The sequence below is a fragment of the Somniosus microcephalus genome, unplaced genomic scaffold (assembly GCF_052327205.1).
Source record: "Somniosus microcephalus isolate GS21.2 unplaced genomic scaffold, FLI_Smic_1.0 unresolved_chr9, whole genome shotgun sequence".
Taxonomy (NCBI): Eukaryota; Metazoa; Chordata; class Chondrichthyes; order Squaliformes; family Somniosidae; genus Somniosus; species Somniosus microcephalus.
This window is the reverse complement of record NW_028225187.1, coordinates 22430875-22450905: the sequence shown is the minus strand read 5'-3', so window position 1 is coordinate 22450905 and position 20031 is coordinate 22430875. Positions and strand designations below refer to the sequence as shown.

Below are 20031 nucleotides of genomic sequence, written 5' to 3'. Positions count from 1 at the left end.
GGTCTAAGCAAATCCAGGTGAGATCTTAACCTTCGGTTAAAGAACATCATGGCTGGGGCCTGGTTGGTGACTGCATGTGTCGCATTCCGGTAGGCAAACAGGAAATTGTCCACCTTGTGCTGCAGCGGAATGTTGTCATTGTACATAGCCTTTATTGCCTTCTTAAAGGTTTGTACGAACCTCTCAGCCAATCCATTTGTGGCTGGATGATACGGGGTGGATGTGTAATGCCTTACCCCATTCCTTTTCATAAATCTTCGAAACTCTTCGGACACAAACTGTGGTCCGTTATCAGAGCAAATCTGCTCTGGCAAGCCGTTCCTGGCAAAAATGGTCCATAGGACTGCAATAGTTTTCTCCGTGGTGGTGGAGGACATTTTGATCACCTCAGGCCATTTCGAGTGCGCATCCACGGCTATTAAAAATATTGAGTCCATGAATGGACCAGCAAAATCAATATGCACCCGTTGCCATGGAGATGAGGGCCACTCCCATGGGTGTAGAGGGACACGTGGTGGTGCATTTTGGACCTTCTGGCATCCTGAGCAGCTCTTTGTCAGGTTCTCGATTTGCTGATTGATCCCCGGCCACCACACATAAGCCCTAGCAAGGCTTTTCATTTTCACCCCTCCCAGATGACCTTCGTGAAGCTCATTGAGCACTCTCTCCCTTAACTTGGGTGGAATTACCACTCGGGATCCACACATCAAGGTCCCCTGGCATACTGACAGCTGTTCTCTTCTGGATGAGATTGCTGGCAACAGTGAGTTGCCATGTGTTGGCCATCCCTTCACCATCAAATCATATACCCGAAACAGTGTCGGGTCATTTCGGGTCTCCTTCTCTATACCAGCATTAGTTACTGGCAAGCATTCAATTATAGTCGAATGAAATATTTCGACAGGATCCACTGCTGGTGCTTCCTCCGCAGTAGGCAGTGGCAGGCGTGATAGCCCATCAGCGTTTCCATGCTGTTTCATGCCCTTATACTCGATTTCATATTGGTGCGCCCCTAGAAAAAGGGACCATCTTTGTAGCCATTGCGCAGTCATCACCGGAACGCACTTCTTTGGATTAAAGATGGAGACAAGTGGTTGGTGGTCAGTCAGCAAGGTGAACTTCTGCCCATGCAGATAGTGATTGAACTTTTTAACTCCCCACACTAGGCTGATGGCCTCCCTGTCAATCTGGGCATAGTTACGCTCGGCTGAGGTTAGTGATCGTGACGCAAAGGCTATTGGCCTCTCTGAGCCGCCCGAGTATTTGTGCGATAGCACAGCTCCAATGCAATAGGGTGACACATCACATGCCAACCAAATTGGTAATGCCGGGTTGTAATGGGCCAATACCTCTTTCGATGTGATTAGTGTTTTGCTCTTCTGGAAAGCTTGTCTACATTCGTCACTCCACTTCCGTGGCACCCCAGTTTGCAGTAGGGTGTTCAGTGGGTGTAGTATTGTAGACAAATTTGGCAAGAACTTATGGTAGTAGTTTACCAGCCCGAGGAACGACCTCAGCTGTGACACATTTTCCGGTGCTGGAGCCTTGACTACTGCCTCAGTCTTCTCTGGTGGCTTATGTAACCCCTCTTTATCGATAACGTGCCCACAATACGAGATCCGTTTTCTAAAAAACACGCATTTGGTGTGGTTAGCTCGGAGCCCATATTCCTGCAATCAAGTGAGCACCTGCTCCAGGTTGGCAAGGTGATCACTGTCATTTTCGCTCGTGACCAGGATGTTGTCCAAATAACACTCGGTCCCTGGGATCCCTTGCAGGACTTGTTCCATTGCCCTCTGCCAAATAGCCGGAGCTGATGCTACCCCAAATACCAGCCGGTTGTATTGGTAGAGACCTTTATGGGTGTTGATTGTGAGGTATTTTTTTGATGCTTCTTCTACCTCCATTTGTAGATACGCCTGGGCCAGATCAATCTTAGTGAAGCGTTTCCCTCCAGATAGCGAGGCGAAAATATCTTCAATCCACGGAAGTGGATATTGTACAGTGTGAAGGACCGGGTTCACTGTTACTTTAAAGTCCCCACAGATGCGAACCTTCCCTGGTTCCCCAGGCGTGCTGCTCAACGACTTTTTCATCACAGGGACGATGGGTGTAGCCCACTCGCTCCAGTCTACCTTGGACAGTACACCTGAACGTTCCAGACTCTCCAGCTCTGCTTCGACGGCTGGGCGGATCGCATAAGGTACCGGTCTGGCCTTAAAAAATGTTGGGCTTGCGTTTTCTTCAATTTTAATCATCGCTGTCATGCCTTTTAGTGTTCCGAGTCCTTGCTGGAACACTTCTTTCACGTCAGTTAGGATCTTTGGCAGTCGGCCAGGTGTGACGTCATCATCCTTTTTGTCAGCTACAGTCAATGCCTGTATGGAATGCCAATCTAGCTGTATCTTCCGGATCCATTCACATCCTAGTAGTGGTAGTCCTCCATCTGGCAATACATATAGGTTCATTTTTGGTGTTTCCTTGCCATTATATATAGCGTTCACCCTTTTTTTTCCTTTGGGGTAGACTTTTTGCCCCGTGTACGTCTTCAAGGCAATCTTTGTATCTCTCAAGGGTATATGTGAGAATAGCCGCTTGTAGTCCCTTCGGTTTATGACTGTTAGGGCTGATCCTGTGTCCAATTCCATTTTCACTTGGACTCCTGCTATCTTGAGCGTGACCCAGATAATTTGGTGATCCTCCATTTTGATCACATTATGTAGTTTCAGACAACCCAGCTCCTTGCTTCCGGAGTCTGTATCACTCTTCTGTTCGTCTGAACTACTCTTCGTCACCTTATGTACCTTCTTGTACTTCTCCTGTGGAGATTTCTTGCTGCTGGTTTTCTTTCCCGACCTGCAGACTCTTGCTATGTGTCCTACTTTTCCACACTGTCTGCACACTTTGTCCTTGAACCAGCAATTATTATGGTTGTGTGTTGTTGTGCCGCAGCGATGGCACTTCACTGTTCCGTATGACATTTCATTTGTGCCATATTCTTGCAGTCTCCGTTGTATCTCTGCGGCGCCCCGTGCTGCTGCTTCGTGTGATACTGCAATGCTGAAAGCCTTGTCCAGCGTAAGATCCTTTTCTGATAGAAGCCGTTTCTGGGTTCCTTCACTTTGAAGCCCACACACAAACTTGTCCCTTAAAGTATCTGCTAGTCCCATTCCAAACTGGCAGTGTTTCGATAGCTTGTGCAGTTCCGTTAAATACTCAGCATTACTTTCATCTTTATGCTGGTTCCTTTTGTGAAACTTAAATATTTCTGCTATCAGCAGCGGTGTGGGGTTTAAGTGGTCCTGTAGGATTGACACTATGTTTTCAAAATCCTTTTCTGCTGGCTTCTCTGGGGTTACTAGGTTTCGTAGTAGGCCATACGTTTTTGCACCCATTGAATTCAAACAATTCTTGTCATCTGGCACTTCAATTGCCTTGCAGTATACTTCTATGCGTTCGACATATGTCGTCCAATCTTTGATTTCATTGTCGAACGCTGTGATACTGCCACTCTTCAGCATTTTTGGGTGTGGTTAGACTGGCTTAAAATGGCGTCTCCCGCGCTTTCCTTTCTTCCCTGCTGTGGCTTAAATGGCGTCTCCCGCGCTTTCCTTTCTTCCCCGCTGCGGCTTAAAATGGCGTCTCCCGCGCTGCTGCCAACGCTGCTCTCGGCGGTCCTCGTGGCAAACGGTGATGCCCTGTGGGTTTCGTGCGCTGCTACTGCACTGCTGCCAACGCCACTCTCTGTGGTTCTCGTGGCAATGGCAGCGCCTCACGTTTTCCTGCACGTCTCTCTCCCCCGTTGACGCTGCTCGGCCCTTGAACACCGGTTGCGCTCTGCTCTCTCTTGCCTCTCTCCCCCGTTGATGCTGCTCGGCCCTTGAACACCGGCTGCACTCTGCTCTCTCTCGTCTCTCTCCCCCGTTGACGCCGCTCGGTCCTGAACACTGGCTGTGCCCTGTGCGCTCTGCCCTCTCTCTCTCCCCCGTCGATGCTACTCGGCCTTTTTCTGTGCCGCTCGGTCGGGCTCTAGCCGCCGCTGCCCTGGAAGGGTCTGCACAGTACCTGTTGCCAGCTCGTTTCGCTGGACCACCGTGACTGGAAAGCCAAGCCTGGCTCTCGACAGCCTCCCCTGTGATGCTCAAATCTCCACTGGATGACTGGGCGGTTGCCCGTGGTCGACGCCCGTGCTTCTGGACTCGACCTTCTTCCACTGTTCTCCAGGAGCGAATCCCTGGGAGGTGATGCAGAGTTGCAGGTAGGTTCGAATCTACCTCGTCGCCAATGTTAGATCCATGTATCTTAATGTTGTGTCCTTCAATAATCAGACAACAGACTGCAGGAACGATTCAACAGGTGTTTACTGAATGAGGGTTACTCTAGAACTAACTGTACAGATCACTACTCCGGATTTATATACATGTGTGGTCACTGCCGGTACTACAGTATACAGGAGCTGTAAAAAGTAGTTCTCCCCTTAAAGGTACATATATTACACACGGCCGAATGAAAATCCTGCCCTTTGTGTCCTCCTCACAGCTTACTATCCCATCTAGCTTTGTATCACCAGTAAAGTTGAACATATTACACTTGGTCCCTTCATCTAGGTCATTAATATAGATTCTAAATAGCTGAGGCCCCAACGCTGAACCTTGCGGCACCCCACTAGTTAAGGCCTGCCAACCTGAAAAAGATCCGTTTATCCCTACTCTCTGTTTTCTGTTAACCTATCCTCTATCCATGCTACTCTATTACCCCCAACCCCATGAGCCCTAATCTTGGGAAATAACCTTTTATGTGGCACCTTATCGAATGCCTTTTGGAAATCCACATATACTACATCTACTGGTTCCCCTTTATCTACCCTGCTAGTTACATCCTCAAAAAACTCTAATAAATTTGTCAAACACGATTACATAAAACCACGTTGACTCTGCCTAATCATGTTACGATTTTCTAAGTGCCCTGATACCACTTCCTTAACAATGATTGTTGGCAACAGGCAGCCTATATGAGACCGCACATTTGACGCCACAGCCTGAATTCGTTCTTTTTGTGCTGAAAGTTGGGCTCCCCCTTTATATGCAGCTCTTGATATTCCGTTCCAATGCAGATCCGACACTGCCCATTTTTCGCAACCAGCCGAGAAGAATAACTTTGTGGTGAGCAAGTGTTGAAAGTGTTAAAGAAGTACCAAGAAATATGCCAATCTGCAATAATAGTAGGTGCAGAAACATATGGGAGACTTTATTTGTTTAAAATGTACATGGACATTAATCAGTTGAAGACGAGAGACATTGGCCCAGAAATTCGGGTCAGGGGCTTCCCGCGGGTGCACTATATATCCATTCCTTCATCGCCGCTGGGTCAAAATCCTGGAACTCCCTCCCTAACAGCACTGTGGGAGTACCTTCACCACACGGACTGCAGCGGTTCAAGAAGGCAGCTCACCACCACCTTCTTAAGGGCAATTAGGGATGGGCAATAAATGCTGGCCTTGCCAGCGACGCCCACACCCCATAAACAAATAAAAATATTAAAAAACTGCATCCATTCTAATTCTGGTTCAAAACACGATGGTATGGTTTATTATCTGAATATCTACTGATTATTTGATGGAGGTGAGGACTGACACGCTCTCGCTGGATACTCCGCAGTTCCATCTTCCAAGCACTCACAGCAACAAGCAAACCGCCCCGATCGCAATGAACAGAGCGAGGAGTTTCAGCAGCAGTGGAAGCGAGGTGCTCTTCTGTCTGCCAGTCACGGTGCGCGTCTTGGTCGGGGTGACGGCGCGCTCCCACTGGGTCAGGATGTTCGCCCTGGCTCCCCGCCATGTCCCGGGCCCCGTCAGGCGAAACTGACAAGGCGTGCACGGGCCGAAGAAGATCTGATAGGCCAATCGCGGGTCGCTGAGGAAGAGGCGCTTGACGTCAGGATTCACTCCGATCTGCGCTGCCAACTCCTTCATGTAGGCCACGTAATCAACCTGTATAGTGTGGCGCTGGGAGTTGACATACCTTGCATGATAAAACAAACAAAGTTAACGTACAATTCTAAAGGAGTTGCAGCAACAGAGGAACAAGGATGTCCTGCTGCAGTTGTACAGGGCCTTGGTGAGACCACACCTTGAGTATTGTGTGCACTTTTGGTCGCCTTATCTGAGGAAGGATGTTCTTGCCATGGAGGGAGTGCAGCGAAGATTCACCAGGCTGATACCTGGGATGGCAGGAATGACGTATGAGGAGAGATTGGGTCGGTTGGGCTTATACTCGCTGGAGTTTAGAAGAATGAGAGGGGATCTCATTGAAACTTATAAAATTCTAACAGGACGAGACAGACTGGATGCAGGAAGGATGTTCCCAATGGTCGGGGAGTCCAGAACCAGGGGTCACAGTCTAAGGATAAGGGGTAAGCCATTTAGGACAGAGATGAGGAGGCATTTCTTCACCCAGAGAGTGGGGAACCTATGGAATTCTCTACCACACAATGCAGTTGAGGCCAATTCATTAAATATATTCAAGGAGTTGGATATATTTCTTATGGCTAAGGGAATCAAGGGATATGGGGAGAAGGCAGGGACAGGGTACTGAGTTTGGATGATCAGCCATGATCTCATTGAATGGCGGAGCAGGCTCAAGGGGCTGAATGGCCTACTCCTGCTCCTATTTTCTATGTTTCTAAGTTTCTATGGGCGTATATGTGCACAAATTGTTGAAGTTGGCAGGGCAGGTTGAGAAAGTGGTTAAATAAGCTTACGGGATCCAGGGCTTCACTAATAGAGGCAATGGGGTCGATTTTCTTTGACCCGTGGAGGCGGGATTGAAGGCGTGCGGGGGGTCTGAGTCCTGAATTCGGGGGTCCCGGCACCATCCCGCCTCCAACCCGCCTCCATGCCAGTTTCAAAGGAGGCGGGTACCCGCCCCACACTGGGGCCCACCTCCCCGAGGCGGGAAGGGATTAGTGCCAATTGACTGCCTGTTAGCAGGTAGTTAACAGGCAGTTTTTAGCCTAATCCCTATTTGTAAGGTTGAAGTGTGGGAATCCCGATGGCTCCAAGCCACGCCAAGTTAGAGGAGTCGGGCCGTCAGGTTGAAGGACTTGGAGGGATCGAGATGTCAGTGTTCAGGTGAGTGATGGGTGCATGAGTGCAAAGGTAAGTGTGTTTGGTGTGTCTAAAGTGCGTACAGAAGTTTAAAATACCTGTACTTACCTTTTCAGCCTTCCTTCCTCTAGGTTTTGGGAGTCCATCATCTCACCGGCACTGAAAGCAGAACGGCTGCGAACTGTCAAAAGTGATAGCCTTCAGCTTTCTGTGCCGGTGAGATTTCTAACTGAGTCTGTGTAGAAGGACTCAGGTTAGAAGTAAGACTGTCAGTGTTTTACAGCTTCAAACAGCTGTGAAACACTGATATTTCATCTGTCAAAACGTCTTGACAGATGAAATTTCAGCCTGTGAAGTCACCTGTTGCCGGGTGGCCCTTAATTGGCCTGCTGATCCCGCTGGGATTGGCCGCATCTCGATGGAGGTGGGACTACAACCCTGGAAGTTGTAGTCCCGCTTTCAACCCAATTTCTGAGTGAAAATCACCCCCATAGCATGCACAAGCAAGGAAGTTATGATGACCCTTTATAAATCACTGCTCCGACCTCAACTGGAGTATTGTGTCCAGTTCTGGACACCACACTTTGCAAGGATGTGAAGGCCTTAGAGAGGGTGCAGAAAAGATTTACAAGAATGGTTCCAGGGATGAGGGACTTCGGTTACAAGTGGAGTGTGTTGACATGGGAGAGCATCTGGGCAATAGTGATCATAATATAATAGACTGGAGGAGCTGGGGTTGTTCTCCCCGGAGCAGAGGGGAGATTTGATCGAGGCATTCAAAATCATCAGAGGTCTAGACCGAGTAGATAGAGAGAAACTGTTCCCATTGGGGAAAGAGTTGAGAACCAGAGGACACAGATTTAAGTTGATTGGCAGAGGAACCAATATCGACATGAAGGAAAAACTTTTTTACACAGCGAGTGGTTAGGATCTGGAATGCACTGCCTGAAAGGGTAGTGGAGGCAGATTCAATCGTAGCCTTGTAAAGGTAATTGGATAAATAATTGCAGGAGAATAAAAATGCAGGGATATGTGGATAAAGCGGGGGAGTGAGACTAATGGGATTGCTCTTTGAAAGAGCCGGCGCAGACTCGATGGGATGAATGTCCTCCTTCCATGCTTGTGCTATTGTATGATTTTATTAATCTATGAACTGCTCGATCTCGAGTTCAAAGTTTCTGAGATTGAGGGGCAGCTGGCGTCACAACAGCGCACACGGGATGCTGATCAGTGAATAACAGAGTAAAGGGCAAGCAGGGTAAAGAGGTCCTAATTCAAAGACTCCTCTGAATTTACACCTCCTCTAGACCAAACTTATATTTCGTTCCTTGTCCCATTAACCTCTCCATTTGCCTCGCACCATCATCCCTTTTGTCATTTAATCTCTCCTGCCTTCCACCCTATCACAGGCCTTCCCTTTGGTTCTTTCCTCCCCTCCTCCCTTTCCCTGCCTCTGTACTCGCTTAAAACCTCTGCCATCTCTCATGTCTTTTCCAGTTCTGATGAAAGTTCATCGAGCTGAAACCTTAACTCCGTCTGTCTCTCTCCATTGATGCTCCCTGCCCTGCTGAGTATTTCCAGCCATTTCTGTTTTTGCTAATGATGTCCAAAAAAATGTACAGAAGAACATCCATAATCAATACATTTCCAGCCAAATGAACAACAAAACAGCGCTGGATCTAGTTCTGGGGAATGAAGTAGAGCAAGTGGAGTGTGTTGACATGGGAGAGCATCTGGGCAATAGTGATCATAACATAATTAGGTTTTTGCTAGTTATAGAAATAGAAAGAAAGATTCCACTAGCGCCCGGGCCGGCGCCACTAATGCCTCCAGTGAAATTTAGCGGTTAGCGTCATCGCCATGCAAAGCGCCTCGCTAGCGACCCCTTGACCAATTGCTGGATGATATGCCCTACAGGGTCAGGGGGGGTAACAACAGAAAATGCTGGGAAAAACTCAGCAGGCCAGGGCAGAATCCGTGGAGCGAGAAACTGAGTTAACGTTTCATTTCGCAGACCCTTTGTCAGAACTGGAAACAAAGGGTAGTGAATTTGGATGATCAGCCATGATCTCATTAAATGGTGGAGCAGGCTCGAGGGGCCGGATGGCCTACTCCTGTTCCTATCTTCTATGTTTCTATGTAAGCAGGAAAAGGGATAGATTTTAAAGCAAGCGGGGGCTGGGGAAAAGGGGGAGGGGATGAAAGCACAAAAGGGAGGGTCAGCGATAGGATAGAAAGCAGGAGAGATTAAGAGACATTGAGAGACATGAAGAGATAGTCAAGGAACAAAGGATTTCCAGCATCCGCAGTATATTGCTATCGTATTAGGGTCAGGGGGGTGTTTCAGCAGCCACAGCAGCGCTACTTGAAGGGCAGGTGATGATCGGCCATGTCTTTCAGCTGACTGCGATTGTTTTCCCAGCACCCCAGTCCCTGGTGGTCTAGCAGGGCCCCGGTGCACCCAGCGCTGGGCCCCTCCACTTTAATCAGGGGAGGGAGGTCAGCTATGACACGGCTCTACGTGCCGACGCACATGGCGCTGTTGCACATAGCGTTGCGATATTCCGTTGTAGCGCCCTACCTCCTGCTTGGGGCGCTACTGCTGAATTTCAGGTTATTGACCTCTCTGCAAAGGGAAAAAGGTCCTTCCTATCCACTCTAGCTAGGCACCGCATAATTTTATACACCTCAGGCAGTGACCAGTGGGGTACCGTGGGGATCGGTGCTAGGACACAAGATATATATAAATGATCTAGCCCAAATCCCATAATCAAATTTTAAAAAAATGATTGATGCATCTAATGCTGACCAGAGCTGTATCTAATCGAGGAAACTGGATGTAATATCTCCAAGTTTGCGGATGACACAAAGCTGGGTGGGTGTGTGTGCTGTGAGGAGGATGCAGAGAAACTCCAGTATGATTTGAACAGGTTGGGTGATTGGGCAGATGCATGGCAGATGCAGTATAATGTGGATAAGCGCGAGGTTATCCACTTTGGTGGCAATAACAGGAAGACAGATTATTATCTGAACGGCAATAGATTGGGAAAAGGGGAAGTGCAACGAGACCTGGGTGTCCTTGTGCACCAGTCGCTGAAGGTAAGCATGCAGGTCAGCAGGTGGTTAAGAAGGCAAATGGTATGTTGGCCTTCATAGCGACAGGATTCGAGGAGCAAGGATGTCTTGCTGCAGTTGTACAGGGCCTTGGTGAGACCACACCTTGAGTATTGTGTGCAGTTTTGGTCGCCTTATCTAAGGAAGGATGTTCTTGCCATGGAGGGAGTGCAGCGAAGATTCACCAGACTGATGCCTGGGATGGCAGGAATGATGTATGAGGAGAGATTGGGTCGATTGGGCTTATACTCGCTGGAGTTTAGAAGAATGAGAGGGGATCTCATTGAAACTTATAAAATTCTGGCAGGACTGGAGAGACTGGATGCAGGAAGGATTTTCCCGATGGTCGGGGAGTCCAGAACCAGGGGTCACAGTCTAAGGATAAGGGGTAAGCCATTTAGGACTCAGATGAGGAAGAATTTCTTCAGCCAGAGAGTGGTGAACCTGTGGAACTCTCTACCACAGAAGGCGGTGGAGGCCAGTTCATTAAATATACTTATCCAATTCCGTTTGGAAAGCCACGATTGAGTCTGCCTCCACCACCCTGTCAGGCATCGCATTCCAGATCCTAACCACTCGCTGCGTGAAAAAGCTTTACCTCATGTCGCCTTTGGATCTTCTGCCAATCACCTTAAATCTGTGACCTCTGGTTCTCCACCCTTCCGCCATGGGAACAGTTTCTCTCGAACGACTCTGTCCTGACCCCTCATGATTTTGCACACCTCTAAGAAATCTCCTCTCAACCTTCTCTGCTCGACAGAGAACAATCCCAGCTTCTCCAGTCTCTCAACATCACTGAAGTCCCTCATCCCTGGTACCATTCTGGTCAATCTCCCCTTAACCTTCTCTGCTCGACGGAGAACAACCCCAGCTTCTCCTGTCTCTCCACATCACTGAAGTCCCTCATCCCTGGTAACATTCTGGTCAATCTCCCCTTAACCTTCTCTGCTCTAAGGAGAACAATCCCAGCTTCTCCAGTCTCTCCACATCATTGAAGTCCTTCATCCCTGGTACCATTCTGGTCAATCTCCCCTTAACCTTCTCTGCTCTAAGGAGAACAGTCCCAGCTTCTCCAGTCTCTCCACATCGCTGAAGTCCCTCATCCCTGGTACCATTCTGGTCAATCTCCCCTTAAGCATCTCTGCTCTAAGGAGAACAACCCCAGCTTCTCCAGTCTCTCCACATCACTGAAGTCCCTCATCCCTGGTACCATTCTGGTCAATCTCTCCCTTAACCTTCTCTGCTCCAAGGAGAACAATCCCAGCTTCTCCAGTCTCTCCACATCACTGAAGTCTATCATCCCTGGGACCATTCTGGTCAATCTCCCCTTAACCTTCTCTGCTCTAAGGAGAACAATCCCAGCTTCTCCAGTATCTCCACGTCACTGAAGTCCCTCATCCCTGGTAGCATTCTGGTCAATCTCCCCCTAAACCTTCTCTGCTCGAAGGAGAACAATCCCAGCTTCTCCAGTATCTCCATGTCACTGAAGTCCCTCATCCCTGGTAGCATTCTGGTCAATCTCCCCCTTAACCTTCTCTGCTCTAAGGAGAACAATCCCAGCTTCTCCAGTCTCTCCACATCACTGAAGTCCCTCATCCCCGGTACCATTCTGGTCATTCTCCCCTTAACCTTCTCTGCTCTAAGGAGAACAATCCCAGCTTCTCCAGTCTCTCCACATCACTGAAATCCCTCATCCCCGGTACCATTCTGGTTATTCTCCCCTTAACCTTCTCTGTTCTAAGGAGAACAACCCCAGCTTCTCCAGTCTCTCCACATCACTGAAGTCCCTCATCCCTCGTCCTATTCTGGTCAATCTCCCCTTAACCTTCTCTGATCTAAGGAGAACAACCCCAGCTTCTCCAGTCTCTCCACATCACTGAAGTCACTCATCCCTGGTACCATTCTGGTCAATCTCCCCCTTAACCTTCTCTGCTCTAAGGAGAACAACCCCAGCTTCTCCAGTCTCTCCACATCACTGAAGTCCCTCATCCCTGGTACCATTCTGGTCAATCTCCCCTTAACCTTCTCTGCTCCAAGGAGAACAACCCCAGCTTCTCCAGTCTCTCCACATCACTGAAGTCCCTCATCCCCGGTACCATTCTGGTCAATCTCCCCTTAACCTTCCCTGCTCTAAGGAGAACAACCCCAGCTTCTCCAGTCTCTCTTCATAACTGAAGTCCCTCATCCCTGGTACCATCCTGGTCAATCTCCCCTTAACCTTCTATGCTCCAAGGAGAACAACCCCAGCTTCTCCAGTCTCTCCACATCACTGAAGTCCCTCATCCCTGGTACCATTCTGGTCAATCTCCCCTTAACCTTCTCTGCTCCAAGGAGAACAATCCCAACTTCTCCAGTCTCTCCACATCACTGAAGTCCCTCATCCCTGATCCCATTCTGGTCAATCTCCCCCTTAACCTTCTCTGCTCTAAGGAGAACAACCCCAGCTTCACCAGTCTCTCCACATCACTGAAGTCCCTCATCCTCGGTACCATTCTGGTCAATCTCCCCTTCACCTTCTCTGATCTAAGGAGAACAACCCCAGCTTCTCCAGTCTCTCCACATCACTGAAGTCCCTCATCCCTGGTACCATTCTGGTCAATCTCCCCTTAACCTTCTCTGATCTAAGGAGAACAATCCCAGCTTCTCCAGTCTCTCCACATCACTGAAGTCCCTCATCCCTGGTACCATTCTGGTCAATCTCCCCTTAACCTTCTCTGCTCTAAGGAGAACAACCCCAGCTTCTCCAGTCTCTCCACGTCACTGAAGTCCCTCATCCCTGGTACCATTCTGGTCAATCTCCCCTTAACCTTCTCTGTTCTAAGGAGAACAACCCCAGCTTCTCCAGTCTCTCCACATCACTGAAGTCCCTCATCCCTCGTCCTATTCTGGTCAATCTCCCCTTAACCTTCTCTGATCTAAGGAGAACAACCCCAGCTTCTCCAGTCTCTCCACATCACTGAAGTCACTCATCCCTGGTACCATTCTGGTCAATCTCCCCCTTAACCTTCTCTGCTCTAAGGAGAACAACCCCAGCTTCTCCAGTCTCTCCACATCACTGAAGTCCCTCATCCCTGGTACCATTCTGGTCAATCTCCCCTTAACCTTCTCTGCTCCAAGGAGAACAACCCCAGCTTCTCCAGTCTCTCCACATCACTGAAGTCCCTCATCCCCGGTACCATTCTGGTCAATCTCCCCTTAACCTTCCCTGCTCTAAGGAGAACAACCCCAGCTTCTCCAGTCTCTCTTCATAACTGAAGTCCCTCATCCCTGGTACCATCCTGGTCAATCTCCCCTTAACCTTCTATGCTCCAAGGAGAACAACCCCAGCTTCTCCAGTCTCTCCACATCACTGAAGTCCCTCATCCCTGGTACCATTCTGGTCAATCTCCCCTTAACCTTCTCTGCTCCAAGGAGAACAATCCCAACTTCTCCAGTCTCTCCACATCACTGAAGTCCCTCATCCCTGATCCCATTCTGGTCAATCTCCCCCTTAACCTTCTCTGCTCTAAGGAGAACAACCCCAGCTTCACCAGTCTCTCCACATCACTGAAGTCCCTCATCCTCGGTACCATTCTGGTCAATCTCCCCTTCACCTTCTCTGATCTAAGGAGAACAACCCCAGCTTCTCCAGTCTCTCCACATCACTGAAGTCCCTCATTCCTGGTACCATTCTGGTCAATCTCCCCTTAACCTTCTCTGATCTAAGGAGAACAATCCCAGCTTCTCCAGTCTCTCCACATCACTGAAGTCCCTCATCCCTGGTACCATTCTGGTCAATCTCCCCTTAACCTTCTCTGCTCTAAGGAGAACAACCCCAGCTTCTCCAGTCTCTCCACGTCACTGAAGTCCCTCATCCCTGGTACCATTCTGGTCAATCTCCCCTTAACCTTCTCTGCTCTGAGGAGAGCAACCCCAGCTTCTCCAGTCTCTCCACATCACTGAAGTCCCTCATCCCTGGAACCATTCTTGTAAATCTTCGCTGCTCCCTCTCTAAGGCCTTCACATCCTTCCTAAAGTGCGGTGCCCAGAATTGGACACCATACTCCAGTTGAGGCTGAACCAGTGATTTATAAAGGTTCAAGCAGAAAGTAATTCTGAGGGACAGGTTAAATCTTCATTTAGAAAGCTACGGATTAATCAGGGACAGTCTGCATGGATTTGTGAAGGGAAGGTGGTGTCTGACTAACGTGATTGAATTATTTGAGTATGTAACAAGGAGGGTCATAGAAACATAGAAACATAGAAGATAGGAGAGCAGGAGTAGGCCATTCGGCCCCTCGAGCCTGCTCCGCCATTCAATGCGATCATGGCTGATCATCCAAATTCAGTACCCTGTCCCTGCCTTCTCCCCATAGCCCTTGATCCCTTTAGCCTTAAGAAATATATCTAACTCCTTCTTGAATATATTTGATGAATTTGCCTCAACTGCCTTCTGTGGTAGAGAATTCCACAGGTTCACCACTCTCTGGGTGAAGAAATTCCTCCTCATCTCTGTCCTAAATGGCTTACCCCTATCTTTAGACTGTGACCCCTGGTTCTGGACTCCCCCGCCATCGGGAACATCCTTCCTGCATCTAGTCTGTCTAGTCCTGTTAGAATTTTATAAAGGTCGATGAGGGAAGTGTGTTTGATGTAGTCTATATGGATTTTAGCAAGGCTTTTGATAAGGTCCTGCATGGCAGACTGGTCACAAAAGTAAAAGTCCATGGGGTCCAAGGCAAAGTGGCAAGTTGGATCCAAAATTGGCTCAGAGGCAGGAAACAAAGGGTAATGGTTGACGGGTGTTTATGTGACGGGAAAGCTGTTTCTAGTGGGGTTCCGCACTGCTCAGTACTGTGTCCCTTGCATTTTGTGATATACCAATGATTTGGACTTGAATGTAGGAAGTATGATTAAGAAGTTTGCAGATGATACAAAAGTTGACCGTGTGGTTGATAATGAGGAAGAAAGCTGCAGACTGCAGGAAGATATCAATGGACTGGTCAGGTGGGCAGAACAGTGGCAAATGGAGTTGAATCCGGAGAAGTGTGAGGTAATGCATTTGGGGAGGGCTAACAAGGAAAGGGAATACACTATAAATGGTAGGACACTGAGTAGTGTAGAGGAACAAAGGGACCTTGGAGTGCATGTCCACAGATCCCTGAAGGTAGCAGGACAGCGACATAAGGTGGTTAAGAAGGCAAACGGGATACTTGCCCTTATTAGCTGAGGCATAGAATATAAGAGCAGGGAGTTTATGTATAAAACACTAGTTAGGCCTCAGCTAGAGTACTCCGTGCAGTTCTGGTCACCACATTACAGGAAAGATGTGATTGCACTAGAGAGGGTGCAGAGGAGATTTACCAGGATGTTGCCAGGACTGGGGAATTTGAGCTATGAGCACAGATTGGATAGGCTGGGGGTATTTTCTTTGGAACAGAGGAGGCTGAGGGGAGACCTAATTGAGGTGTATAAAATTATGAGGGGCCTCGGTACAGTGAATAGGAAGGACCTATTTCCCTTAGCAGAAGGGTCAATAACCAGAGGGCATAGATATAAAGTAATTGGTCAGAGGTTTAGAGGAGATTCGAGGAGAAATGTCTTCACCCAGAGGGTGGTGGGGGTCTGGAACTCATTGCCTGAAAGGGTGGTAGAGGCAGAGAACCTCATCACATTTAAAAAGTACTTGGATATGCACTTGAAGTGCCGTAATCTACAGGGCTACGGACCAAGAGCTGGAAAGCGGGATTCGGCTGGATGGATCTTTGTCGGCCGGCACGGACACGATGGGCCGAATGGCCTCCTTCTGTGCCGTAAACTTCTATGATTCTATGATCATAACTTCCTTGCTATTGTACTCACTGCCTCTATTTATGAAACCCAGCATCCCGTGTGTTTTTTTAACTGCTTTTCTCAACCTGCCCTGCCGCCTTCAACGATTTGAGCCCATATAATCGAAAAAAACGTTGGCGGTGAAACTGATCAGTAGTTTGTGTAACTTTCATACCTGTTTTCCATTCTCTCTTTTTTACCCTTTATGTCTGACAGCATGTCATTGACCGAAGGTAATTTCTCAGCACCTGTAACATTAAGCACAAGATTCAAAATTGACAGTAACCCAGTTTTACCAGATCCAAATCGTAAACGCTGATGCCCTTCTGTCCTGCAGCTCAGTAATATCACTGGGGGTGCAGTTCGACTTGCGCAGGGATGCGTAATGGCCGGCATTTCAACTGTGGCCCATCATGCTCCAACAGAGCTGAATATCGGGTGGTGCATTTAATGGACGGCAGATGACTTTCCTTCTGTGTTGCGGCCCCGCCCAAGTCAAATTTCACTCCCCACTGTAAGTATCAATTCAATTCAATTCAATTCAAATCACTTTATTGGCATGACAAGGTACATCTTATGTTGCCAAAACATCGAAAAACATTCATGGTTGAACACATAAACACAGATCTATCCATACAGTGTATAAACAGATATATCCCTGAGTGTATAAATATACATTCATATAATTTGTATATACTCTTTTCTTATATTTAGTGGTTGTCCCTCTGTTTATGGCAAGCTGTAACATAGTGTGCCGCTAAGGTTACAGAATTTCTCTCTTCCCCTAGTCGGTATGGGTGTTTTTGGTCGTCATTCAAATTTCTGAATTCCGGGCATATTTTTGTGAATTTTGGGTAGAAAGTCTCCCTTATGCCCTGATATTTTCTACAAGCTGTGAGGAAGTGCATCTCTGTCTCCACCACTCCCTGACTGCAGTGAGAGCATATCCTGTCCTCTCTTGGTAGCCGGGTCTGCCTGTGTCTACCTTTTTCGATCGCCAGGCTATGTTCACTAAGTCTGTACATTGTCAAGGTTTTTCTCAGTTTGCTATCCTTTACCATGGTCAGGTAATCAGCCATGTTGTACTGTCTGTTTAGGGCCAAGTAGCAATTGAGTTTGTTTTGGGTTTTTGTTGTTTCTGCCCAATATGACAGATATTTTTCCTTTTGCTTAGTGGCGATTGTGTTGGGTTGAATTCTTTGTGTTACGCTGTCACTGTCCTGGGGCTGGTTATTGTTAGTAGTGTTAGTAGTTACAGGAGGTGAATGGGGATTCCAGAAACGAGCTCTGTATATTTAGGGGTGTCCTGCCTATGGTGGAGGCCCTCACCTTGTTAGAGTTAAAGAAAGCGTTAAAATAGGGACTTTGTGATTCGGCGTGCTTGGTTTTTTTTCCGCGTGTGTGAAGCTTAAAGTCTGTAGAGAAGGCAAATGGTATGTTGGCCTTCATAGCGAGAGGATTCGAGTACAGGAGCAAGGATGTCTTGCTACAGTTGTATGGGGCCTTGGTGAGACCACATCTTGAGTATTGTGTGCAGTTTTGGCCGCCTTATCTGAGGAAGGATGTTCTTGCCATGGAAGGAGTTCAGTGAAGATTCACCAGGCTGATACCTGGGATGGCAGGAATGACGTATGAGGAGAGATTGGATCCATTGGGCTTGTACTCGCTGGAGTTTAGAAGAATGAGAGGGGATCTCATTGAAACTTATAAAATTCTAACAGGACTAGACAGACTAGATGCTGGAAGGATGTTCCCGATGGTCGGGGAGTCCAGAACCAAGGGTCACAGTCTAAGGATAAGGGGTAATCCATTTAGGACTGAGATGAGGAGGAATTTCTTCACCCAGAGAGTGGTGAACCTGTGGAATTCTCTGCCACAGAGGGCAGTCGAGGCCAATTCATTAAATATATTCAAGAAGGAGTTGGATATATTTCTTAAGGCTAAAGGGATCAAGGGGTATGGGGAGAAAGCAGGGACCGGGTACTGAATTTGGATGATCAGCTATGATCACATTGAATGGCGGAGCAGGCTCGAGGGGCCGAATGGCCTACTCCTGCTCCTATCTTCTATGTTTCTATGTAATGGGCGATATCACCTGTTATCGACCCCGCCAGCTATTCAGTTTCATGGCACCGAATATTTGGCGGGGCGTATAACGGGCAGAAGATGCCATACCTCCTGCTTAGCGTGTGCACCCAAGTGGATTTATCTCTTGCAGAGAGCTGACAGGGGCTCGATGGGCCGACTGGCCTCTTTCTCTGCTGTAACCATTCTAGAATGAAAGATGTGCATTTATATAGCGCCTTTCGCCACCATTGGATGTCCCAAAGCACTTTGCAGCCAATGAAGTACTTTTTGAATCGTGGTCACTGTTGTAATGTAGGAAACGCAGCAGCCAATTTGCGCACAGCAAGCTCCCACAAAGAGCAATGTGATCATGACCAGATAATCTGGTTTAGTGATGTTGATTGAGGGATAAATATTGGTGGAAGGACACCAGGGAGAACTCCCCCCTGTTCTTCTTCGAAATAGTGGCCGTGGGATCTTTTACGTCCACCTGAGAAGGTAGACGGGGCCTTGGTTTTACTGCAAAGGAATAAGCCATATAACCTATTCAGAAAAATACACCATCTATGAAAGAGTTCTGGCCTTATTAAAACATGACAAACTGGGTTTGGAAATCTAGAAACCTAACTATGAAAAAGCTGTGAAAGCATTCTGGCTATAGAGATAAGATAAGTTGTTGACACTGAATCAATAAGCTATTGAAACAGAAGGTTAAAGGCTCTGGTCGTCTGAACGTTTCGGAATGAAACAATGGTTCACCCTGTACAAGGTGTTCTAATTAACAGTTCGTAAAGGAGCACATTAAAGTAAGAAACATCTGCCTTCGTAAAAATGACATCAAGTAAAACACACCTGCCGTTTCACCAATTTTTATGCTAAATTTAGAAAACCTAGAGAAGAGACATAATTCTGTAATGCTACCAGCTGAGGTGACTGTAAGAATTGCAGGGTTCAGCAGAAAAAATGACTAGAGATAATTAGCTTGCATCAGCAGAAAACCTTAAAGGAAATGCCACTGGAAAAGGGTATAAATGTTGAACTCTCAAATGGGATGGTAGACTCGCTTTAAAGGGGTAAAGTGAATCTTGGCTTCAGAGGCAGCTCTGTAAGTCTCCAACTCTTTCTCCCTCGGGGATCAAAGGTATTTGATATTGGTGGATATCCTGTAGAAAACTGAGAACTGTAAAACTGTAGCAAAGTTAAGATTTGAGAGTAAGGTTCTCTGATAATAGAATTGTAAGCTTTCTATTTCTGGAAATGTTAATGTTGCAATTGACACACCAACTGTAAATTACATGTTGGTTCTTTAATAAATCTATATATTTTTAGAATTGTCTCACATAGGACTTCTGTATCAAACTCGAGAACTCAATTTCTGTACACTCTTTGGTGAGGAGTTGCAGAATTCTGAGGGCGTTTTCCAAACCCTCATAATATCCAGAACGTTGCAGTCTAGCTAAACTTATTAAAAGTGCTATCTGGAGGATGGTAACATTTTCAGGTTGTTCCTTTCCTTTAGCGAGAGATAGTCCGGACCTTTAGACCCAATTAAGCACCTTTAGGATTCAGCTACCTCAAACTTTAGTTGAAAGTGAAAGTCTGAGGAATACGCCTGATCCGGGGTAGCCCTAAAGGGGCTAGGACTAGTAATTATCCCTTCATTACATCTCATCTGAAAGATGGCACCTGGGACAGTGCGGCACTCCCTCACTACTGCATTGGAGTAGCAGCCTAGATTTTAGTGCTCAAGTCTCTAGAGTGGGACTCGAACCCACAACCTTCTGACTCAGAGGGGAGGGTGCTACCCATTGAGTTGCTGGCTGTCCGTATGAATCTTGATTCTATGAAAAATGTATGAATACAGTTATTGATGTCCAGAAACATCGAAACATAGAATATAGGAGCAAGAGTAGGCCATTCAGTCCCTCGAGCAT

General features: G+C 47.5%; 1 protein-coding gene across 1 annotated transcript in view; it reads right to left on the bottom strand.

The window, feature by feature from the left end:
- Positions 1-5221: 5221 nt before the first annotated feature.
- LOC147084914 (flavin-containing monooxygenase 5-like) overlaps positions 5222-20031 on the bottom strand; it is a 71953-nt gene continuing 57143 nt past the window's right edge. The window contains exons 8-9 of the mRNA XM_085979624.1: positions 16206-16278; positions 5222-6020 (exon numbers count right to left, since the gene is read on the bottom strand). Of these exons, the coding sequence (XP_085835750.1) occupies positions 5675-6020; positions 16206-16278 (419 nt within the window). The 3' untranslated portion in view covers positions 5222-5674. The remainder of the gene's footprint in view (positions 6021-16205; positions 16279-20031) is intronic.